We start from the raw sequence: 20,886 nt of genomic DNA on the forward strand, positions 1-20,886 counted from the left end.
ACCCTTTGTTTGGTTGAGTTATAGTAGTGTAGCAGTAATTTGTGTGAAAAAAATTTAAAAAATTGATTTAAGTATCACATTTTCATACATTACTCTAATTCAAAGATTTTTTTAGACTTTTATTTCTATTTTACTCTACCAAATATTAACTAAAGGAACTAATTTACTTGGGGAGAAAGTTTTTGTGAATGCAATAATCTGGGAAAGGCAGTTTACCTTGAAAGAAAATGACAATGCAAAGGTCAAGGGGTGGAAGATGCAAAACGCGTCCCTAATAGTAACAAGACCTGGACGTACAAATAGGAAAAATCCAGAAGGAAAATGGTCAAAAAGAGACTGTTTAATTAGGATTTGTTCCCGAAAGAAATATATTTGTCTTGGGGGTTCTGAGATCACAGTATCCTTAATTAATAAGTAGGAAATTAGAATTATCTAATGGACGAATAAGACCCAAGTCGTATTCAAAAGTGGCAAGCAGCTTATTTGCCAATAAACAACTGAATTGTGCGCACAACCTTGTTATTTTTGGTCATTCTAAAATTGGCCATACAGAAAGAAACAATAAGGTCAATGTTGGCCAAGATGTTAATTAATCAACGTCAGCGCTTAGGTTCTCACCTTCCCCTTGTTCTCAATTCTCATCATAATTTGTTGACTGGTTGGCCTTTATTAATTAGTTCATCTTATGTGCAATTGTGCACCCCTTATCCTCTTATATCAATCTAAGGCACACCTTAATCTATAGACCATGTCATGCCCCACCGCATTAACAAACCAATTAAATGAACCCCCTAACAGCAACAATCAACTTGTTAAAATTAAATAACACTCCCCCATCATTTTTTCTCTCTACTAAACACATTTACTAGTAATTTTTGTTTTACCTATTTCTTTTCTTTCACATCCATTTCAACTATCGTGAATGATGATTGATGAATTAATCACATACATGTCATACAAGTCTGTTTGACAGAAATAAAATAGACTTTTTTTACCCAAAATATCTACGGACTACGGTGGGAGGCAATATATGGTGGCCTACTTTAAATTTCCGAATTTGAAACACCCATAGACCCAATTATCAGTCATACGCTCATCCGTACGTTTGGTATATTCGTGTTCACAAGATAGTGAGCTAAAACCATGTACGTTGTATTTCTCATTCTGTGGTTTGAACTGGTTTATCTCCGCGTAAACCAACTATGCCGACACCTAAATTGAAATTCAATTAACCAACACCAGAAATTGAGAAGCCTAAATAATCAGAAAACCAAATAGAACCTTTTTAATGTCAACTTTTAACATAAAAGATAAATTTTAATAATATGTTTTTAACAATTTTTTTATTAGTTCTTCAAATTTATTCAAAATCATAAAATTTTGTAAATGCCATGTTTTATTTAATAAATCTCTCTTCTAATTTTGTATTTTTTTAATAATTTGAAGTAATAAAAAAGAGTTAGTTGACTGGTTCTTAATATGAATAAAGAAATATATATATATATATATATATATATATATATATATATGTGTGTGTGTGTGTGTGTGTGTGTGTGAGAATTAATAAATATTCTAATTTTTAATCTATTATATGAATTAAGAAATATATTTTTTAATAAATATTATATAAAGTATATTATAATTACTATTTATTCAATCGTGATTAGATTAATAAACTATATATCGATGCTGCCGGTCTGTCACATACCTGATCGATCCATACGCAAACGAGTTTATTGGAGACGCAAAGGAAGATAGTCAAAACAATTTGCGCAAATATAGCTATATATATTACTCTATTAGTGTAGTACATGTAACAATATGCTTTTTCTGTGGGTCGTAATATATGCTGTGTTTTTAAGACAGCTGATACATGCATAGCCCGCAAGCGCGTATATTCATGCAAAACATGTAATCCTTTTGTTCTTGGACAATGAACGTACTTTTCTGACCAAATTATATATAGACAAAAAGAATAATGGTACGAGTCACTGCATTGCACGCAACCATAAAAAGAATACAAGAGCCTACTTTTCTCAACCTATCAAGAAACGATATGTTTGGACTGTAGCTGGGAGGTCCTGAATGTGTTAGGAAAAACAAAGGTTTGAAATCATGGTGGATTACTTTCTAAAATTAAATAAATTAGTCAAAACTTTTATTAAGATAAATATTATTTATTAATTTCAACGCACCACTCTTTTTTATCTCTTGAATTATCAAGTCAATTATATAATTTTTGGGGTGTGTATGTTTCAGTTTTAAGGTTTGATACTACATTTCTTGGAATACTATGCCAAGAAATATTAATTATTTCCCATGAATATGTTTGTTAGTATTTGATAATTTCAATAAATTATTTAATTATATAAAAAAAATAAATGGAAAAAAAATAGTGGGAATGAGTTATCATAGGAAGTAACTTATATTCCCATTAAAATCTAGATGTTCATCCTTCATGACAAGTAAGATAAATTTGAGTATTTTATATTTTTGAGAATCAATAATGAGGAATGCTAATAACATTTTTATTTTAGATTTTCTTTTGGATATTATGTTTGCAATTAGTTGAAATTTATTAAAAATCATTAATTTTGGTAGGTTTTATTTTATAATTAATGTATATTTTTTCTCTTAATTTATATTAAATGAAAAATAAAACTTACCAAATAATTAATTTTTAATAAATTCCAATTAATCACCTAGAGAATATCCAAGAGTGTGATTAATATTTCTCATCAATAATATCTGAAAATATATTTTAAAAACTTTAACAAATATAAAAATGTGATATTCTCATGTTCACATTTTCGGGAATAATTTGATATATGTTAAAAGTTAAAAAAAAAAACCAAAAAAACTATTGAAAAATAATTTGGACTATTTTTACTAAAAAAAAACTTTTAAGTACAAAAATTTAATATTATGACGAGGGATATAATTTTAACTCAATATTATGATAATTAAAAATTATATTTATTTATTTTATAATTCTAATTACTGATAGTATTATGTATGGTAGTGTTGTTGAATTAAAGTATTATGACATATTTTATTTATTTTATGATTGATTTTAAATATGAGAAATAATATTATATATTGATAATATAAAAAGTTTTACATAATCGTTTAATCATAATTCGTTATTTATGGTAAGTATATTGATTTTTAAAATAATTATTTTAAAATAATTTAAACGATAATTTGTGATAAAATGACAAATTAAAACTATTTTACACGATCAATGCATAAACATTAAACTTTTTAAATATTACCATATGTTTTTTCATGAAAATATTACTATATGTTTATGAGTTATAGTATTTGTAAGTAAATTTAGTAAAAAAGTATTTTTAGGTGCAGTTTAATTTAAATATTAAGAAATTGTGAATAATATATTATTTTATCATTATTTAACATATTAATAAAAAATTAAAATACTTTTTATTATTATAATGGATTCAACTAGCATTAGATCACTAGATTTTGAATCATTGTCTTAATCGATTGTGTGATTTACTTTTAAAAACCATGCTAATAATAAAAGAGTTTATTTAGTTTTATAATTTTAGATTTTATTATATTCAAATATTGTAAATATAAAACATCTATCTACAAAATGAGCAAAATTTAGAATTATTCTTTATGTTAGAATTTTTACACTGTAAATTACATCATCAATCAATAATAAAAAAAAACCTTTAATGTCACATTATATGTTTTTTCATTTTAATAAATAAAATTCTCTTTTAATCCCTCGCTCAAGCTTCTCTGTGCCTCTTCCTTTCTCCCTGTCTTCATCTTGCATGGATTGTAAGTTCATTGTAGTTGGTTTGGTAAGATAAAGTGATTTCAGTATTTCATAGGGGAAAAAATAAAAATAAAAACATTAGCTGGCATAAGCGTACACCAAAAAAAATGTTGGTGTGGCGAAGTTGAGTAAGGGGACTAGCCAGGAGCGGACGAGTGGATTCTCTCGCACGCCTTTCATCGAACACCTATCCATCTTCAACAACGTGTCAATCCACCAAAAACCCACACGCCCTTCCAAGCCCAAGCCTACCGAACCTGGTTTGTGTTGTGCCGATTAGCTTCTTCTTCTTCTTCTTTTCCGAAATTCAGCAGTAGCTATGAATCGCGTTGCATTGCCCAAATCCATTGCCCAGCGTTTCAGAGGCATCCACCACAGCCCGTGTAAGCAGTTGTGTAATAACAACCGTTGCGAAGGCCAGGTCCAAAGTGCTGGGCCCGTGGGGTCTCTCCTCAAGTCCCGTTCGGTTATTCGGTTCCGCGGGCCTGACACACTCAAATTCCTTCAGGGCTTGTTGACCAACGATGTACGCAATTTCGGTGAAGCCGTTGGTGACAGAACTGAAAACTTGCCCACGCCCAACGTGCCTGCTACGTCGGTTCCTCCTATCTATGCTGCTCTATTGACCCCTCAAGGGAGATTCCTCTACGACCTCTTTCTCTATAAGCCTCCCACGTGCCACACCAAGCTCGATCACACCGGCACTGGCCCTGATTCCAAACCACACGAACCCTTTCATATGTTTGCTGACGTCGATGCTTCTGTGTTGGATGAATTGTTGCAAACCCTCAACAAGTCAGTTTAGCTTCTTCTTCTTTCTATGGAGTTCCATTTATTTGCTCTGTATCATTGATTCATTTCTATCAGTTGTTGAGATTTGAGAAACATACATGGCATCAGCGAGAGAGTTCCATCACTTCCCATTACCAATTAGCTTTTGTTTTTTGCCAATTCATTTTTATTAGATTTCGCAATCACCAATTAGATAGGTATCGTAATATCGTTGACCTTTAGTTATTTATACCATGACTTTTCTGATTGGTTGATGATTGATTGCCAGTTTAAAAAATTTAGATCGACAGGCCATAGAAATTAAACTCCTTATTGTAATTATGAAGATTGTAACTTGTAAGAGGAACAAGTAGAAGTAGAAGGATATAGAATTGTTCTTGCGGTCAATCCTTGTCTCCTACTTTAACCTCCTGCTAAGTGCTAGTAACCACTAACGAGTGTTATGGAGCATTATGCTCTCTATTAAATACTTTCGGTAACTGTGTTTTCCGTATAATAAGTTGTCGACTTTTGTTTCCTTAATTAGTGCTCTAGCATTTACCTTAAAGTTATAGCTGGTAGACATTGAATGGTATAAGAACTGATAGACTCAGCTGGGATTAGGGAAAAGAAACAAGGGGAAAATGCAAGAAATGGGCAGAGACAGCCCAAGAATCTTATTCACCAATCTCAGAAAGAATACACTGTATGTTAGTGTGAGTTCCAAAACACGCCAGATCTCTCCTTACAAGACTCTCAGTTAGTAACTGCCTAACCTCCCCTCAACTGGTCTCTATTTGACTATTTTTGCCCCTTACATAGACCCTTTTTATTGCTGAGTGCCTATCAAACTAAAGATTTCCATTGCACCAAGAGCATATGCTTGTCTCTCTAACTGTGGTTATTTTGCGCCGCATATGCATGTTATAAAGTCTGATGAACTAACCGTTAGCTTGCACAAAGTAGATCATTTGGCTTGCCTAGGCATTTTGCTTTTGACGTGATCAGAGCAAGCCAGTTCATACTTCAATTGTGCTTTTTAAAATTGCAGCTGATCTTCTTCCTACTCTCATTGTTTTATTGGTTCTAATTTCTGAGCAGAGACCTTAACTTTTTAGTGCTGCAGATACCGATTGAGGTCAAAGGTTGAGATTGATGATGTCTCAAGTGATTTCTCTTGCTGGCAGCGTTATGGTGCTGGCCTTTCTGAGAAGTCCTCACAAGTAGAAGAACCAGAAGCAGCCTCTGTAGGCTGGGCTGCTGGTGTGGATCGTACTGCAATGTCATCCTCTCAAGGGAGTGATCAAGGGTGGCAATGGTTTAAGGATCCCAGATTGGTCTGTCTTGGTTTCAGAGGGATCTTCCCGTCGAACATAACTCGTTAGTCGTTAGCTAGCCTTTGCTGCTAATAAATTTTGTCTATTTATCATGCAATCTTTTATATTATTATATGACAAATCTCTAGACTTTAGTCTAAAGGAGTCCCCCCACATCTCTACCTGTTTCAGCACCTCTAATTGAGGTTGACAAAGAGACTGATGAACAGAATTTCCTTCTGTGGAGAATAGAGAAGGGAGTAGCAGAAGGATCAACCGAGATTCCAAAAGGTGTGTGTTTGTTTCCTTGTAAAAACTCATCCTCGGTAGAATTCTTTTGATAAGTTCTGTGTCTCAAATATCTTGATTAATTGATCGTGTCCAGGTGAGGCAGTACCGCTTGAGTATAATCTTGCAGGCCTTAATGCAATTAGCTTTGACAAAGGTTGCTATGTCGGCCAAGAACTCATAGCTCGTACACATCACAGGGGGGTGATTCGCAAACGGATAGTTCCTCTAAGGTTTCTAGATAACGATGGGAAAGGTAATGCTACAAGTAGTATATGGCTTCTTTAGTATTTAGTATATAAGTATTATATATTATATATTATATAATGATGTACTCTTAGCCATTCCTTTTCTGCTATTCCAGAGTTGGTAAACAAAGTCATTCCAGGCTCAGAAGTAATGAACACTGCATCTGGCAAAAAAGCTGGTACAGTGACTACCGCCCTAGGATGTCGTGGGCTGGGGCTCTTGCGAGTAGAGGAAGCTTTAAAGGGGTCGAGTGCCTTGTCCATTCAGGGACAAGAGGATGTGAAGGTTGTCGCTAGTAGACCAGATTGGTGGCCTTCTGAATGGCTTCAAGATCAAGGGCAACACGCTGCTTTTGCCTAGGATGCCCAATGTCGTTCAAAGGGCGAGTATTTATGATGAACAATTTTGTGGGTGCATGAATAATTTGATAACGTAGCGTTGATGTAATCCTAATGCTTCCAGTGGATGAATAGTTAGTTAAAAAGGGGAACAATGAAGACAGCACTAGTGGGTTTTCTTGCGGAATGAGTTTCATTGTAGTAATGGTAGTATGCCATTTTCCCCCCATAGAACCTTAACAATTTTGTGTTTGGCAAATTAGGAAGGAATCATGTTATGCGATATATCTTTGTACCTGTGCAAAACAATACTTTGCAGTTGTTTCAACCATGCATTTTTTTTGTTATGAAATTTTACACATTTTCTACGAGAAACAATTTTTAATAAAATGGACATGAATAAACAAGACTCGCTTTATTAATTTAAATAAAACATATTACATCTATGAGGACTTTTTTCAAGACAAATTGATCAACTAATTAAGTTTGTAATCATATGACATGACCCCCCTCTCATGTTGGTAAAGTCACAGTGATTCATTTGATTCATAATCTCTACTAATCCATGATTATTCATCGGTGGCGCTAGGCTAGAAAGTTATCGTTTGCGAAAAATAAAGTGGGGTTAATAGCATTATGAATGAGAATCATTTCAGATTTGCGAGTGGTGTTGATCTTCATTTGTTGTAATGCCCCCTTAAACTCGTTCAATTGCAAAATGGTCATCTCATTAGTAGGAGTTGCCCGCCACCATTGAGTTTGAACGACCTTATGCAATCGTTTCAGCTCACTAGCACGTTTCTTCTCAGTTTCAAGTTGGGTGGTGAACTTGGTGAGTTGTGCATTGAATTCATGCAGGTTCACTCCCATGAACTGTGTGACATGTGGTGCAACCTCTATAAGGTAGCGGTGTACCACTGAGTCAACATTGGGATGACCAAAAGAGAAGACCTTTTAACTTGGTGAGAAGATGATAAGACAAGCCTCAGCGTCACAAAGGGTGGAAAGCTCACTAGCTTTTTTGAATACCCCACTACGTCGCTTCGAGAAGGCCACTTGGAGGTTGCTTTTGTTTGTCATCTTTTTCATTTCAATCTTTCTTCTACCCTTCATTATCCTTAAGTTTGATGACATAGTTGAATCTAACTTAATTGAAAGAAGAAGAAAACAAGTATAAAAAATGTAGTTTGAGAAAAATTGGGTATAATATCAAATGTAATTAAATCTATGGTACTCATAAAGAGTTGTGGATTGGACAATTTATAGACAAATCTATCCAGCTGATTTTTATATACATCATAAAAAAAAAAAACATCCAGCTGACTTTTATATACATACATAAAAAAAAAACATCCATGCATGCAAACATGTGGTTGTTAATATTAATTAATTAGTTCATCTTTTAATTGAAGAGAAATGATAGGTATTGCTTATTTCCTTAATAATAGAATTCTATTCATCTTCAGGTTCAGAGAACGTGGATTGTCAATAGGCATTGCTTTTTTTTTTTTTTTTATAAGCCTATTGCTTCTGTGACAATAACTTTAAGGAAAAGTAAAAATAACAACCTTATCAATTAAATTATGTGAAGGCCTATTTAGCCAAAAAAAAAAATTATACAAAATGCATTTGAAATTCTTGGTAGTTAATCTTATCAAATGTTTAGATAAGAACAAAACTGAAATTTTTGGATAAGATTGAAATTTATGGTAGTTAATACAAATACTTGTGCTACTTGTACTTATTAAAATAAACTAAAATGTCAGTTTTGAAAGTTTTCTTAAATGACTTAAAGTTTCATTATACACTAGGTAATATTATGGATTATTGATTTTTTTTTTTTACAATCGCTTGGTAACATTATTATAGCAAATGAATTATCTGATATGGTGCTGGTAAGTTAATATTGCAAAAAAAAATATTTACAACAATTCATTTACACTTATCATTTAAGTTTTTTAATTAAAAGGTTAAAACCAATAATGTATAGCTAAAATTGTGGAATAAATATGTTAAAAATAATATATTCATTTATCTACATTTTGCTACAGAATCTGTGAAAATGAGTGTATATATTAGATGCATTTTTATTGAGACTCATTTATTGTTTATCTTTTATTTTAGTATTTATATTAGATTTGAGCAAGTATAATAATGTATATATTTAATTTTTTTACTGCATATATTTAATGTTATTAATAGTTTTAATATAAATAATTAATAGTATAATTTTTTGTAATTATTAAATATAACATATAATTATTGTTTTTTGTGAATTAATATATATTAAATTAAGACTTAAATATATTTTTGGTCCCTAAAGAATTATTCAATTTTGCATTCAATCCCTAATAAATTTTTTCTTTTCAATTGATCATTGAAAAAAAAATTATTTTGCATTTGGTCCCTCTTATTATATTAGCTAAGTCAACTTGACACATCACCATCTTATGAAAAACATACCGGCAAGTAAAAAGAAAATTCAGGAAAAAAAATCTAAAAATATTTTGGGGACCATTTAACATAGCTAAAATAATTGTAGGGATGAATTGCGAAAAAATCCAAAAATGTTCGTGTAACAACTTAACAGGACCAAAGAAACAAAATCAGTTTTAATTTGGATACTATAATTAAAAAAAAATCATGCTAAAAGTTAACCTGATAGTAAGTTCAGCGTAGATTGAATTGTTGAACTGGATCAGTTAAAAATATTGAAATATGGTTCAATAATTTTTTTCTTAGTAAATCGCCATATCTGTTCTCATATTTGTTTGTCAATTTCACTTTAATCCTGAAACGAGATAAATTAAAAAAGAAAAAAAGAATCCTTAAATTAATATTTTGTCTTTCACGAGTTGGTCTCTAAGTGAATGTCTTTTATTTTATATTTTATTGATAAATGTTAACTTACTTGTTAATTTTTTTTAAGAGAAGGGATTAAATAGTGATTTTTTATTTATTTATTTTTTTCAAAAACAAAAAAAAAGAGGAGTGTATGTGGTGTGACATGCTAATATACTTCCCAACACTCAAATTTGTTCCTTTCCTTACCACCAAGACGGATGGAGAACAGAAAGCGCAAGATCACAAACTCACTACTGCAGATGCTTTTTAAGAGACTGTTTGAACTGAGAAAATTGTTTTCAAGTTTTATTTTCTAATTTTACCTTTAATTATAAAAACATTAGCTTGTTTTAGTTTTACTTTCTGTTTTGAAAATAACTTTTTATTATTTATGGTCTATTTTGACAGTTTAACTATATACACAACTTGCACAAAGTTACAAACTGCAACTGGTGAATGAGAACTGGTTGTTGTGCACAAAATTAACCAGTATGTTTAGAATTACTCAGAATTAGGAGTAAGATAGCTAGTTGGTTAAGCAACCTTTTAAGATGATCAATCAGTAAATGTCATGTTATCATCTGCTATATTATCTGTGCGATATGACATGGGTGAAAATAACTAAATAAGAGAGACAATGGATGATGTGAAGAAAAAAAAAATGAGATGTTAAATAATATAAAAGAAAAAGCCTGTGTAAACCAAAATTCCTGTTTTCCAAGCAGGTTTAGCATGAACATAGACATAACCAATTATGTTTATATATTTTTCAATTGTACACTATAATAGACATAGCTTACTGTAAACTAAGTTTCTGTACCAAGAAGAAAGTGTTTCATGCTATTCAACAATAAACCACGAGAGTTGTGCTGAGATCATTACCTCAGGACAGGAAGCCCTTTAATTTACAATAAACTGAATGAAGACTATCCTTCATCTATCCTAGTTTTCGTAAAAATAGGACAAGAATCCATTTAGATCCACAATTATTAACTACATTATATTATATATATGCTCATGGAAATAGTAAATGTATGAAACCAAGCGATTAGGAAAAGTTTAAACGTCTCCTAATACCAATAGAAAGTAGTAGATGATTATAAATGAGCAGATAACACACTCAGCTCCTGAATCACATCCACCATGGTTGGTCTTTCGTCAGGAAGCTCATTAGTGCACTGTATTGCAAGCTTTGAAAGTGTTGCTGCTTCAGATTTAGAATATATTCCCTTGAGATTTGTGTCAACAGAATCATCAAATCTGAAAGACTCAACTGCTGTCCGTATTGAACTACCTATTGTGGTCTTGCCAGATAGAACTTGAAGAATGATTACTCCAAATGCGTATATGTCACTTTTCTCAGTAAAGCGGCCTGTAGTGATGTATTCAGGAGCTAAGTATCCCATTGCGGCACTAACTTTTAGAGCTGAGAAAACAACATCATCTGCAAGAAGCATAGGTAGTCCAGCATCCCTGATCAATGGGTTAAACTGATAATCTAGGAGAACATTTTCCACTGAAATATTCTGGTGAACTATTGTAGGTTTGCTTTCTTCATTGCTATGAAGATATCCAATGCCTGGTCATAAATGAATAGAAAATATTAAACAAAAGAAGAAGCAGATATTGTCTACAATTATAACTTTTTTTTTTGGATGTACAATAGAAGCATTGAGTTTAAAACCTAGGACCTCATACATACTATCAAAACTCCTTAACACTAGGTCGACCCTACAATTACGCATATTCGACGTAGCATGTCATTCAGTTTTCCTGAACTTATGATTTATTAGACAGCCTCAATTGTTTGAATAATTATATTGTAATTATTAGTCTCCTCCAATGAATGTCCTTTCAGCAAAATGATTATTGCTGGAGTTTTTTTGTCTGTTGTAATTCAATTGCAGAAAGGACATTGCTGGAATTTTCTTTTTGGCTACAAACTTTTTCTGCTGTACCATATGTTGCTTAGAGAATACAGGTTAAGGAAAAAAAATCTAGATATAGACAGGTACTGTCAGTGATCTTCTCCAATCAAAATCGTCATTTCATCTTAAAACTGTTGCTTTCATTTCACTAACTAAAATTTGCAGCAATTATTGACATGAAATACCGATTTTTATTACATAACAACTCTAATAACACGTGATACTGTATTTAAGTTTTGTTGAATAGGTAGGTAACTAGGAACAACTAACCGTTTGCAATGCCCTTGATGATAGAGACTCTTTTGGACCACTCGAGCACATGGCTACTTCCATCTTCTATGTCGAGATATTGAGACAGGTTACCCATGGTGGCAAAGTCATAGATAAGGAAACATTCACCTCTACTCCTTGAGCAACAAAAACCTCTCAGCCTAACAAGGTTTTCATGTCTCAGAGAGGTTAATAAGTTCAAGCCCTTTACAAATTCAGCTTCCTCTGTTTTGCAGCATGTCACACTAATGCTTCTAATAGCCACAAGAGAACCATCTCTGAGAACTCCTTTATAACCTGCTGCGAATTTGCTCCTATTAAGTAAATTGGCTTCCGAGAAGTAATGTGTTGCAGATTCAACCTCATCCACATTAAACCTGAACTGATTTAGATACTCATTGGATAGTCCACCAGCATCAGCATTTTGACCATTAGACAATTGATCCCATCCACTATAATAGTCAATATTAACAAGTGCAGATGGACTTTTTGTGTAGAACTCTTTAGGCTGGTCAAGACTAACTTTTCCTTCTGAAGAAGAACTTAATGTATTACTAATCCTCTGCTTTTGACGGCGGTATCTGAAGAATGTCAAAAATCCAGCACATATGAATGTAAGAGTAACGATTACAACACCTGCTGTGATGACAGTTTGAGGAAACCTTCTTGATTTCGAACAATGGGTCTGGCCACAATGCAACTGAACATAAGCAGGCTCCGGGAGCGCCTTTGAAGAATTACTATTTTTGGGTTGGTCTCCGTCTGAGGTATCAATATGGTTAACATTTAAATCTTGATCTTTGTTGCAGGCTCTCAAAGTAGAAAACCCAACTCCACACAAACCCGGGTTGTTTGCACCTTGGAATCCTTCCCCAAGTCTCTTCAATGCTTCATTTTCATTTTGAAAACTTTAATCAGTATACACAATACACTAAAACGTACAAAGAGAAATGCGAGGAGAATAAGTTTGCTACAAGGAAAGGAGGATAGAGGCATACCCGAAGGAACAATTCCCGACAAAGAATTGTTCTGAATATCTAGAACTTCCAAATGTTCAATATGTGCTAGTGTTGCTGGAACAGTACCACTAAAGTTGTTGAAGCTCAAATTAAGCCTGCTTAGCTTCTCCAAGTTCCCCAAGCTAAGAGGAATTTGACCAGTTAACTTGTTATATTGCAAAGCAAGAGTACTAAGCTGCTTTAAGGAACTCATCTGTGTAGGTATGGTCCCCACCAACTGGTTATCTCCCAACTGCAACACTAATTTTTTTTTTTTTAAAAAAAGGACACAAATCTATTAATCGGGTTCATTCCATGAACTTTGCATAACCACCAGCAATTCGCAGCTGATTGGTATTTTTTTTTATCGGCAAATGTTAATTGTTAGTTTGTTATATGCAGCAACAACACTAGAAGTATCTTCTTCATTGAGAAGAACTTAGACTCAGAATACTTATTGAAATTGAACCACTAAGGAAAAGTTGATACTAAAAGATTATATTGTATATATAGTTACCTTGGAGACTAGCCATGTTGGCGATCTCAGGAGGAATAGTTCCAGATAAAGTATTAACGTCAAGATAGAGATCAAGCAGTTCAGTGAGATTTGAAATGTGTGGGGGTATCTCACCAGAAAGGTTGTTGTAGTGCAAGTATAAACCCGACAAGCATTTGAGTTCAGCCAGTGCTGGAGATAACCAACCAGAAAGACCCTTTCCCTGCAAGGAGATGTTGGCCACTTTGCGGTGGTCGTTGCACGCAACCCCTTCGAAGAAGCCACTGCATGGATCACCATCACTTATCCATGACCCAAGGATCTTGCCCTCTGGATCCAGAGAGGACTTCAACTCCATCAGAGCTCTAAGCTCCGCAGTGCCAACAGCCATATGAGGAACGTGAAATGCAAGCAGTAGAAATAGAGAAAGAAGGAGTTGGACGGAGTGGTGAACTTTCATATCTGATTTTGGAGTGTGAGCGTTTATTTGTATTTTGAATAATCGAAGTTTGGTTTTGGGATGTGGTGTAACATGTTGTTGGTCAACTAGTTTGATCTTTCTTTGTGGACTTGTTAGTGTTGGAATTTGTTAGTTAGTGGATATAGATAGAGAATTGATTTAAGGCACTTTTATGAATTGCTGGAAGTGGGAAGCAGGTTTTTAATCATAAACAAACACTAATGAGTGCCACTCCTTGTGACAACATTTTTGTATCGTGGAATTAAAGCCTTAATAATCATCTAGGTATAAGCTATTGCCGTCACTGTTGCGGACCCACCACCTTTGACTATTTCGTCACCAATTTTTTTTAACATTTAATACTACTTGTATTTTTCTCTACTAGAAATTCGGTCCAAATATTATTCACGTCACCATTGCAGTGTTTACGTTTAAAAAGTAATTATGAGATGTATTTTTCATTTTTTATTTTTTAAAACTTACTATTTTAATATCTTAAAAAATTAAAGTTTTTACTTCTAAAATATAACATTATTGTAGAATTTATTAATTTTAAATGAGTATTTTTATTTAAAAATATATTCAAAATAAAACACAAACAAACGAATCTTAATTTTCAAAACAACTTCCAAAAAATTTTGGAGAGGACCCTTGAAAATGACCAAAGTTAAAATATTTATAACATTTAAAAAATTATCAAAGAAATTAATTTGGTTTAGTGTTATATAAAAAAAAACAGTTTACTTTCGAAATTTATTGTCTTACATTCTCTTAAGAAAAAAAAAATTTAGTTTCTTCCTTAAAACAAAAATTGCAAAAAAGTTGTTGTACACTTAAAAACTCAAGATACTAGTCATTTGTAGCACACTTTGTTAGTTTTAAGCCACAATTCTTGTTGTTAGAAAATATCAAAAATGTATTTTCGAAAATTGATCGGTAGTAGAGGTATACATCAAATTAGACTGATTCAAAGAATCGACAATCCAAAATAGATGTATTAATTTGGTTTATATTTAGCGTCCACACGAGTGAATATACTTTTATAAAAATAATAATTCATAAGAAACTTTTTTGGTTACATAATTCGTAAGAAAATTTCAAATATACATCTACAAATTTAATATTTGAAGAATTTCGAGGTCAAGCAAAGGAACCTAACTTAACCTGACTTTTGACACCTATAATTAGAACTTTACAGCTAACAATGAAGGAAATATAAATGGGTAACGCTGAAGTAATAAAAAAAAGTCAATTATTAATTTATTTTGCTCGATAATGATAATTAAATTTAAGCGAATTATATATGAAAGAGTTGACAATTTAATTAAACTACTTTTTATCTTTCAAATCTCAACTACGCTCCAACCTTTCGAAAACCTCTTTGACAAAGTTATGCAAAGAGACAGAAAGATAACTGTTTCTGGCTCTTGGATTCTCTCATTAGAACACAAGATTAACACGAGACATAAAAAAACATTAGAATACATGATAGGATATTATTCTAATATTATAGAAAAATAATAATATTTTAATAAAAATTACATTAATATTAAAATATTTATATCTATAATTCAAAATTTATAATAAAAAAACAAATGAACGTTAATATTCAATAAGACTAATAAAATACTCTTTTCATAAGCTATTTTTTTCTTTTTCATTACAATGAGGGTCAAGAGCTAACTCCATCACAGGAATTAAACACACTAACAAGATCATCTACCAACACAGGAACACACACTAACCATTGGGTTGTCATAGAAACAACACCCTATGGCTATAAGCATAGAATGAGATGATACAGGGAGTCAATTCGCTATTTTCCTTTTCCTTGTCAAAGACAATGAAAATTACCAACATTCTAGTTCCTATGCTTCAAGCTGGGAGTTTATTATAGCTACTACAATCGAAAGGAGAAAAAAAAAAACTTTGAATTGCTTCTTATGACTTATGAGATAGTAATTAGAAATTTATAGGTTAAATATGTTTTTGTCCTTGAGATATCATAAATTTCAGTTTTAGTTTTATAATGATTTTATTCACTTTTAATGTCTATATTTTTCAAATTAAAAGTGACGTACTTTTTTTTTTTGTTAGAAACTAAAAATACATATTTTTGTTTCAAAACGAATAATATTTTTTTTAGAAACTAAAATGAAAATTCGTAATATTATGAGATATAAAAAATTAATTTATAAAATTAAATATTTTTACGATAATTTTATTTTGCGTGGCTGTAATGCTTTAAATATCAAAGAGTATGTTTCTTTTCTTATAAGCAAATGATGGGTTGATTTAACGTATCAGGTCGTGATTGACTTTTGTTTTTGGTTACTCTTTATTACATTTTTTTTATTGAATCCTAATTTATTTTGTATCAATTAAGCCGGTTAAAACAAACCAAATATGTTCAGTTTGGGATTTAAAATTATAGCTTGACATATAACAGAGAATTACGACACAAGCAATTTGTGTTTGCTAAATATTAGTGCTACAAAATATTGGTACAAAATTGCCATCTCAGATGTTCTCCTATGCTTACTTTGATTATTTCTTTATTTTGAAAACATGAACAAGTAAATTTAGAAAAGTTTAATGAACGTATTTCTTATAAGTAAAAAAAATGATTAAAATGTAATTTTCGTCCCTTAATTTTTTAAATCTACACTTTTAATTCTCTCATTTTTTAATTGGTATATTTCATCTTTTATTTTTATAAAATTTACAATTTTAATTTCTTATTTTTTAATTGAGATATTTCGTTTCTTATTTTTAAAAAATTCACAACACATTTTTATTTATTATCCACATTATAGATTTTTATTAAAACTATTTAATTGCTAACAAGATTAATTTATTAAAAAATTACAAGGTCAAGAAGTCTAAAATTGATCTAGGAAACTAAAGTCATAGATGTTTTTAAAATAAAAAATAAAATGTTTTAATTATAAAATAGGAGACTAAAATCATGAATTTAAAAAATTAAGGAGACGAAATTTGTGTTTTAACCAAAAAAATCCATTAAACTAAATGTTAATTTAATATTTATATATTTTTATGAGATAGTTTGAGATAACGAAATTATTTATAAAAACTTACATAAAAACCATAGATATAATCTTTAAAAAAAATATTTTGTCTTTTTTAAATAAAATTATTATCAGAAATTCCATCTTTTGAATAATACAGAATTACAGATTATTTTTCTTAACAAATTGACCATTTACAAGAGAAGCATATAGAAGATGTGTATGAATAAGGACAACTGTATCATAATTGAACCTAAAAGATTATTTGTGCATAAATATGTATATGAATATCATCACTCAAATGGCACTCTAGTAGAAAAAGTACATTTTTGAAGTGGAAAAAGCCGAGGAGACCGGTATGTCATGTGGGAATCATATTTAATGGTCTATTGGCCTATACTTTTTGTTATTGTTTTAATGTATATCAATGCTCCACGTTATCAAATATTTTTGTGTATCATAATTCATAAATCAAACACTTATTTACGAAGAAAAAGTAATAGCCGGACCCTCTCCCTCTCTCTATTGGTTTGTTTCTGTAGCTGACATTAAGAATATGAAAATGATGTTTCTGATTGAAGCATGTTGGCGCCTCTCACAATCTTCCACCATTCTCGACTTGATTGAGAGAAAAAGATAGCAAACACTTAGAAAATTCAAATCCATATTTTTACAATTATAAATTCCGTTGAACATTAGAATGCGATCCCTGTGTTTTAAGAAGATGCATGGTGTGGTATTCGTATATAAAAAGAAATTAAAATACGAATTCAATTTATAACTTTTGAAAATTAAAAATTAAATAATTTTTTTTAATTATATGTAATTTTATTGAAATAATAATTTTATCATTTAAACATAGTTTATATCATGCCTTATCGATATATGATTCATGTTAAATACAGAATAATATAACATAATAAATAATAATATCTCTTATCTTTTTTTATAAGAAACAAGGGATACTGTGATATTATATTTTACACTATCATAGTGAGAAATTGTTGGCAATGAACTTCAATAATGTTTGTTTGGCATGAGAAGCATTTAATGATCACAAAAACTGCAGCAGAGTGAAACACAAGTTCACGATTGGATTCATAATAATTTTGTCCAGCAAGATGATGAGGCCGGGCTAATCAAGCCCATATAAAACGTACAGAGCTAGTCCGTCAACAGTGCCCATTAGACAGCTGCCATTGGTAAGAAACGTGCTTCAACAAGTAATTGCTAATTAACAAAATTGTTATATTAAAAAAACTACTTTGGCATTCACAAAAAAAGAAAAACCACTTTAGCTTTCCTTCAATTGTATTCTTCCTAAACAAAAACCAATCTGTTTTTTAAACATTATGTAGACTCCTTTCTATTTTATAAATGTATTATCATTAAATAAATCCCTACGTGAAAGTAAAGATTTGAAATTATTTTATACTTGATTGGTATTTTTTAAAAATAAAAAAAATCAAATTATAGTTTCTTATCTTAAAAATAATTATAATCATAATAAAATTATTACAATAAAATGAGTTATTATTATTATTATTAATATCTTAGCTTCTTCTTTATTAATGCTTTAAAAATAATCTTCAAGAAAATATATAATAAAATAAAATTTTATAATTTAATTATTAATAATTCATTTGATGGATTTAGAACTATCTATTTTATGATGGGCTGGTTAAGGTGAAATTTTAGATAAAGTTTGGTTTTTTTATCAAAATAAAATATAGCATATTAGCATAAAAAAAATAAGAAACAAATGTACTTAGAGTATAATAGTTATAAGTTTTTTTTTATGGTAAAAATAGTCATAAGTTATAATTATGAAAGTGTATAGAATGAAATCAATGAATCATTGTTCGCTTTTACCTTCAGTTAAAACATTTTCTTATGATGTTAGGTTTTTAGGTTAAGACTGCACATGCTCAGCGTGACTGTGGTAGCAAACAAAGGTCTATTTTTGTTATTATTTTAACAATTGCCATTCACATCTCATAATTTGACTTCACACACTTTCTCTCCCCCTTTATTAAAATGTACTGCCACTCTCTTCCATTCTCCATTTCAACTTCCCAACACCCACACCACAAACAGGGAGAAAGCTGGGAGGGAATGAACTGAAGAAAGCATTGTGTGGACACTAAATTGATTAAACTGGAGAACTGAATCACAAAGGTTGGTTAGCTCTGGCAAGTATCCCACCAATGAGCTGGTTGTAGTTGAGATCAACGGGCCAGAGGTTGCGCAACTCTCCCAACATTGCCCAAATTTCATTGTATTTGAAGTTGCCGGTTACACCAAGGAACCTCTTCAGATTGGAGAGGGATTCCAGAAGAGGATCATATATCCCGTCAAAATTATGGCAAACTAGGCGCTGGGAAGTTGAAATGGAGAAGGGGAGTGAGGCATGTCTGACTGTGTGAGTAAGGGTGTTTAAGTAAAAACCATTAAAAAACAAAAGAGAGAAAGAAAAAAAAGGTGTGGGAAGTAAAAATGAGGTGTGCGGCAAAACTATATTTTTTTTAGGAAAAGTAAAGTTATATTATTTCATTAGTAATATGCCAAATAATACATGTGAGAATATAATCAAAGACATGAAAGTTAACATAAAATCTTGATGTCCTTGTAAGATTGTGAGTAACATGATTAACATGTCTCTTTACAAAACTCACTCTAAAGTTTGAAATTGGTGAAAGAAGATCCCTGCAACATGAAAATCAATCGAATTCTTAGTGTCAGCTTGAAAACAATCTACAGGTGTTTTGCAATCCGTCTCTATAACAACATTTGAAAGACCTAGTCTCTTTATCCAAATAATGGTTGAGTGTAAAGCACAAGCTTCTACCTCATTTGGGGTAGGGGTACCACTAACAATGCTGGTCATTGCCTTGACATAATTCCTATTGCAATCTCTCAATCCCATACCCACACCAAAATTTGGAGTAGGGGTACCACTATCAGTGTTGGTCATTGCCTTGGCAAATTTCCCATTGCAATCTCTCGAGCACATACCCACGCCAAAAGAATTTGTCTGAGTTTTTTAATCCCTAAGGATATCTTTCACAAAGAAATTTACATTAGTTGTTATACTGCACAATATTTTACACTTCTTTGTAATTTCATATAATTTTTTTTATTCTAAACAACTCAGTGAAACAATTTCTCTAACCAAATAACTTAAAGAAAGTGTCGCTAGCAATTTGCTTATTTAGTTATTTCCTAATAACATTAGAGTGAGAGTTTACATAAATAACTCACCGATCATATAATTAAGAAAACAAGAAAGATCAAAGCATTATAAATGAGTTCCATTAACTAGACTTGTTAAAGAAAATGTAATAATAAAACAACCTAAAGAATAACAAAATGTCAAGTTGTGTGACTGCTTTGACGGTAAATTTTGCATTTATTTATTTTTGTCAACAAATATAATTCTATATAAAATTGAAGAAGTGAATAATTTTTTTTTAAAGACTCTTTATCCCCTAGTATGTGTTAAATTTTTATATGTTCAATTGGATCTAAAATATATAATTGCAAACATAATCAAATAAAATAAGAAAAAGGAAACATTGAAAAAACAAAGAAACCTCAAAAGAGAAATGTGATATAAGAAGAAGAATGAGACATTAACAAATGAAGGTGTTACGAGAAAAAAAAAGGAAATATAAGAAGAAGGAAGGATAATCGAAATTTTATTAAGTAAAAATAATTGGTTGAAACATTACACTAACCCAAGGATAACTAATATCTATAGAATATAAATCCTAACTATTCATAATTTTTATAAATTTTTTAAAAATCTTCTCTGTTTGTTGCTTTAGTCTTGATAATTTTTTCTTTAATCTTCACATATCAATTTTCGATAGAATCGAAAAATGGGGGTATTAACAGTAACACAATGGATATAAGTGGTATTTTTTAAAAAACCAAATAAGAAGAGATTAAAATACAATTCGTTACCTCTTGAACTTGTTTTGTTGCTAAGGTCTAACTAGAAAGTACTAGTAATAATACAGTAAGAAGCGAACCGGTGGCGGTGGGTGCAATCCAAGGATTGATGATACATTAATCTTCGTTTCAGT

General features: G+C 31.1%; 2 protein-coding genes across 2 annotated transcripts; one reads left to right on the forward strand and one right to left on the reverse strand.

The window, feature by feature from the left end:
• The first annotated feature begins 3,803 nt into the window (after window positions 1–3,803).
• On the forward strand, window positions 3,804–7,058 carry LOC100804156 (putative transferase At4g12130, mitochondrial). Its single transcript, XM_003538676.5, has 5 exons — window positions 3,804–4,606; window positions 5,709–5,962; window positions 6,091–6,189; window positions 6,284–6,442; window positions 6,551–7,058. Exons 1-5 carry the CDS (start codon window positions 4,131–4,133, stop codon window positions 6,793–6,795), a joined length of 1,233 nt encoding a protein of 410 aa, XP_003538724.1. The 5' UTR covers window positions 3,804–4,130; the 3' UTR covers window positions 6,796–7,058.
• Window positions 7,059–10,434: 3,376 nt separating this feature from the next.
• Window positions 10,435–14,006, reverse strand: LOC100797612 (probable LRR receptor-like serine/threonine-protein kinase At5g45780). The gene is made up of 4 exons (XM_003538586.5): window positions 13,331–14,006; window positions 12,814–13,074; window positions 11,816–12,703; window positions 10,435–11,196 (listed from the first exon to the last, which is right to left on the reverse strand). Exons 1-4 carry the CDS (start codon window positions 13,767–13,769, stop codon window positions 10,715–10,717), a joined length of 2,070 nt encoding a protein of 689 aa, XP_003538634.1. The 5' UTR covers window positions 13,770–14,006; the 3' UTR covers window positions 10,435–10,714.
• Window positions 14,007–20,886: the final 6,880 nt, after the last annotated feature.

The sequence above is a fragment of the Glycine max genome, chromosome 11 (assembly GCF_000004515.6).
Source record: "Glycine max cultivar Williams 82 chromosome 11, Glycine_max_v4.0, whole genome shotgun sequence".
NCBI lineage: Eukaryota > Viridiplantae > Streptophyta > Magnoliopsida > Fabales > Fabaceae > Glycine > Glycine max.